Genomic DNA, 4,954 nt, shown 5'->3' on the forward strand with positions numbered 1-4,954 from the left:
TTTTTCGATCCGATTCGATAAAAAAAAACTCCGGACGCTATTATCCCGATCTGCGGATATTCACATCTAGTATCCGAATCCGATCCGCCCAAAAAAAATTCGATCTGAATTTCGAAAAACAAATTATTTAATCATTATAAAATATCAAATGTACATAATTTTTTTTGATTTTAAGATTTTTTGAATTATTTTTTACTTTAGTTCTAATTAAATTCACTAAATAATAGACTTTATTTAATGATTTATGTGTATTGTGCTTAATATTTATTGTTAAAATAATAATATTAATATTATTATAATATTATATTTATTGACATATTATATTATATTATAATATTATATTATATTAAATATTAAACACAATACACATAAATCATTAAATAAAGTCTATATAATAATTATCGGATCAAATCGGATATTTCGGATAGTAATTTTCTATTTCGTATCTGATCCGATTCGCGGACTTTTCGATCCGAATCCGATCCGCAAGGGATCGAATATCTACGGATCGGATCTAAATTGCCAACCCTAATAGGATTGAGAGCTTGAGGACAGAGTCATGGTGATATGGCAAAAATTATATTTAATTTTTGTGTAGTTCGACTTAGTTTTGGATCATAATGGTGTTTTTTACGTATCAATATTGAATCCTTTTTTTTTTTTTCTTTTATGCTTCTAGGTTTGGTCGAAACCGATTATTTTTTCAATCCGAAGCCACAGCATTTCGTTCCTGACTAACACTAAAAGTTAATAGTGTGGTCGACAAGCTAACTAATTTCGCCTTTGATCAATAAATGTCTTTCATATGGATGATATTCTATCTTTCGATTTTTCTCTTCTTCTTTATGGAGATTCTATCGGCATATTAGTGCCAAAACATAAAACATATTGTAGTATAATTATCTTAATTATATTCCTCTTAAAAAAAATGATAAAAGTAAATTGAATTCAAAGAAATAAAGTTTTAATACATCATATAAGAAAAAATACTCGACTTTGAATTGCTTTGCCAACCTTGTGAATCTCCGAAGAAAATAAAAACCGATGTAGAAGTAGAAGCTTTGATACAAATATGTATCAGTATCCACAGATCAACGGAGAACAGTATGGGATACATATTTTATACTGTTCTTAAAACAACTGGTGGTCAACATTGGTTTGGAATCCTCGATGGAGGATTTCTTCTAAACCAGAATATCTCTCATTGATTGCAATGAGCAGCTACATCCCAAGCTCGATCAATATTTTTTTTAGACTTTTCACCGAGTGATGGATTAGATTATCAAAATTAAAATCATGGTACTAAGTTGAAATTTGACTCCAATAGCGAGTAAACTTCATCTAGAGAAGAGACCTTGTAATCTGGTTTAAGATCCACAGTTGCATACTCAGGTGAGTCATACCTCCCAGTTTCGTCAAGCAGGCAAGTGAAAGCTCCTGCTCTCTTTCCACACGCCACCTGTAAAAAGCCAAACTGGACATATAATAAAAGTAATTTGTGAAAATAAACTGTAACTGAATGGAAAATAGTTTAGAAACACTCACATCATCTTTAAGACTATCGCCAACCATCATAACTTCGTTGGGTTGAACGTCCCATGATGAACATATATGTAACAACGGAGCGGGGTCTGGTTTGTAAGGCCGAAATTCCCGGCTTAGTGCTGGAGAAAACATCAACTGCATTTTAACACACAGGTAAAAGGAGATACCATATTTTAGTTCGTTTACCAAACACCCAACTTTGCTACAATAGGAAAAGTAAAACTTTCTTCTAATGCATTTTGATTACAATGAAAAAGTAACACACATGCATCCTTTTTGTTGGCGTGTCAAATAACTATTCTATCAGACATGGATTGCCATTGAAAGAAGTACTTACCCCAAATCGTTGATGAAATATATCAACTGCATCCTTCACATTGCGTGTGATCAATCCTCTTCTGTAAATCAAACAAGAAATGTGAACACTTATGCTCTATACAAGCCAACAATCATATTTGAGTGTCCTACAATTGTAGACATACAAAATTCTAAGCAAGCATGATGTAACCAAGATTCGACTTGAGCAGAGAAGCTTAGAATGGCAGAAGAAAATATAGTAGAAAGCATCAACCATATACAACAAAAATGCACTCTTTTACATTAACCGAGTTTACGCTTTACTTTCCCTGAAGTTCAAAAAGGTAACTATTAACTGATTATTTTCTCCTTGAAATGACTGAATAAATTATAATACTGAGAGGGACAATCAGAGGCTTTAGCAAGAATAACAAGCTTAATTGCTCAAAAATGGTGGTGGAAAACCATTATCCCAACATGCATGCAATTATGTTTTAAGGGGAATTGAGAAGATTCAGTACAGATATGTATGTCAAGAGATGAGAAAAATACAAGTAGAAAGTCTAACCAAATAATACATAAAATTGAAGCTGCCAGGAATTGTACTGATATCGCTGGGGAATGGGAACAAATAATAAGGCATATAACCCCAAAAAAAACAAAGCCAGATGAAAATGATTCTTAGCAACTGACCTTATTTTCTTTGAATCTAGAAAACCACATAGTTGGGCTGCACCTGCACCATCATGGTAGAAATCTTGCCAATCAGGGCATAAAACATAGAGATGGAGAACAAATAAAAATCATATCAGGAAGACAAATCCATAATTATCTGGCTTGAGAGATAAGAGGCACATTCTAAGTTCTCAAACTAAAACACCAAACCTTCAAAGAATAATATTGGGGATGAAGCTTGAAGTATGAAAGGGACTTTACTACTGGCAAAAAAATCCAAGTAGACCTTTTCAAACCGTATTCATTTACATAGGACAAGACAGAGGAAAGCACAACACGATAAACAATCGAATCATGACTGAGACTGAACCCATATGAAGATACAGCTCAAAGCAAATACAACAGTCATAAAATTCATAATCAAGAAGAACCAAATAAAATTCAAATGAGTTTTGAGTAAAAGAACAAAATCCCACTAACCAGGCATGATCTGAAGCCTATCAAGGCCCCGACGCTCAAAATCAGCAATGATTTGATACGCTTTCTGCTGGTCAGTGGGACCCCATCCCTCAATGTGGTGCAAGATGTCGATACCGGACGGATTCTGGGCCCTAATCCGCTTGTACTCCTCCTCGCCTAGCACAGCCTGGTACATTGCGGCAAAGTCGATGACGGGCACCGTCAGGGTGCCATCCATGTCGAAGATGACACCTCGTAAGCGAGCTCTTGTGGATGAAGACGCCATTGAAACTGTTCTTGGGTGGCACAGGAATGGTAAAGATTTAGCTAGCATTATTTGAAGACATGGACTTCGTTAAACTCTTTTCAGGTTGGGGAATTTCTGGTTAAGGATAAACTGATTATTTTTATTTAAAAAAAAAAAAGGAAAAATATATCAAAAAAAGGATAAACTGATTATTTGGACTAGACAATTGGAGTTTTTCGTCCTCCAACTCTATGAAAATTCATTATTTGGTCCTAAAATGTTTGATCGTTGCTCCCAGCCAGACCGTTCCCTTTTCTTTTTTCTTTTTTTCCTTTTTTGTTTTGTTTTGAGGAATTATATTAACTAGTAGATGTCGGTGGTTGAAGTCACGGGACTGTTGAGAAACGTTACTTGGCAAATGCTTGCATGGTGATGCGACCTCCGTATTCTGTGTGGGTCGTGGCCATGGCTTCAATATCAAGAAGGTTGTGTGGTATACTGGTGTTCGGAGGTGGAATTTTCAGGTCAAAGTGTCTCGTGCATTATTTTGAGTTTTCAAAGTGTATAAGTAAACATTGCTTCTTGCACACTCCAAGGAGGAAAAAACAAACAGCAAACACTTAATTTTTAACCTGTGGTCGATGTAACTAATAATTGATCATTTAAGAAGGGAATAAAAATATCACTCCTGGCTTGATCCAACGAAAAAGGTACACTTATGCTTTAGGATTAACATTAGAGAATGCAAGAACGATTTTAGATTGTTGTTCTACAGATTGAATCGAGATCAGACGTCTATAGGAAGTATTTCATTAGAGACACCTTGATTGAGTAACCATTAGAAAAACTTTCGTATCCAAAATTGTGTTACATATGAATTTCTTACGACACCAATTGTAGAATATTCTGTTTAGCATTCTTTTGTCGTGCATTCTTTATAACAACCATAAAAGTGTAGTCCCCCAACATGATTGCTTCCACTTTTAAAAAAATGACCACTAGTTCAGTATATTTGTAACACACCAATCATTAGCAGGAAAGAAGAAAATCAAAAGAAGTGTATTATGCATAGCATTTTCATGGTTATATAATTCAATTACTTCATAATTTGACAAAAATGAGCTCAGGAAGATATTTCAGTAATGCTGCAAAAATTGAAAATATGTTAGCCAAATGAGCATAAAAAAATGCAACATTAAATAAAGGCATTTAGTAAATAAAATCAACCAAACTCCATAATATGTATAAAATGAGAATATTAGTGTTAAATTACCTGTTGAGCATTATGTGACCATATGAAAGTGCCTTTACAGGAGAGATTGACATGAAGATATCTTCATGTCAAGTCGGACAATTATCCATGAAGCTCCTTTATCAAAGATTAATAAATCTTATACATATAATTTTATAGCACATTGCTGTGGAATATCATCAGACATGACAATAAATAATTTCAAGTAAAAGAATTAGTGATTATATAATTATATCCTTTAGAAGTCAATTTACTGACTTTTTATATTTTCTTCGTTGAGCTAAAATCCTGTTTCTGTGTCTTGAATTAACTCTACAGCTTTTCAGGTATTTTATCACGAAGCTTAGTTTTTATTCCCATTTAAGTAATATCGTTAAGCTTGGACATAATCCACATGTTCCTCGCAACTTTAAAATTACGATGAGGCCATCTATCTCGTGCTAAACAACATTGCCTCCATCTACTATCAAGCTAAGCTG

At 33.9% G+C, this 4,954-nt stretch overlaps 1 protein-coding gene across 1 annotated transcript; it reads right to left on the minus strand.

Moving 5' to 3' along the window:
- Positions 1–1,294: 1,294 nt before the first annotated feature.
- LOC139885145 (haloacid dehalogenase-like hydrolase domain-containing protein At2g33255) lies at positions 1,295–3,262 on the minus strand. Its single transcript, XM_071869090.1, has 5 exons — positions 2,998–3,262; positions 2,536–2,578; positions 1,883–1,943; positions 1,546–1,680; positions 1,295–1,459 (listed from the first exon to the last, which is right to left on the minus strand). Exons 1-5 carry the CDS (start codon positions 3,260–3,262, stop codon positions 1,295–1,297), a joined length of 669 nt encoding a protein of 222 aa, XP_071725191.1.
- Between the last annotated feature and the right edge of the window lie 1,692 nt (positions 3,263–4,954).

The sequence above is a fragment of the Rutidosis leptorrhynchoides genome, unplaced genomic scaffold (genome assembly GCF_046630445.1).
Source record: "Rutidosis leptorrhynchoides isolate AG116_Rl617_1_P2 unplaced genomic scaffold, CSIRO_AGI_Rlap_v1 contig82, whole genome shotgun sequence".
Classification (NCBI taxonomy): Eukaryota; Viridiplantae; Streptophyta; class Magnoliopsida; order Asterales; family Asteraceae; genus Rutidosis; species Rutidosis leptorrhynchoides.

What these genes read in the sequence shown, in the direction of transcription:
- LOC139885145 (XM_071869090.1), bottom strand. Translation starts at nt 3,262, where the DNA reads ATGGCGTCTTCATCCACAAGAGCTCGCTTACGAGGTGTCATCTTCGAC. An exon ending in TAGGCTTCAGATCATGCCTG is followed by an intron (nt 2,579 to 2,997) that starts GTTAGTGGGATT and finishes ATGATGGTGCAG; the next exon opens with GTGCAGCCCAACTATGTGGT. An exon ending in CTAGATTCAAAGAAAATAAG is followed by an intron (nt 1,944 to 2,535) that starts GTCAGTTGCTAA and finishes TTTGATTTACAG; the next exon opens with AAGAGGATTGATCACACGCA.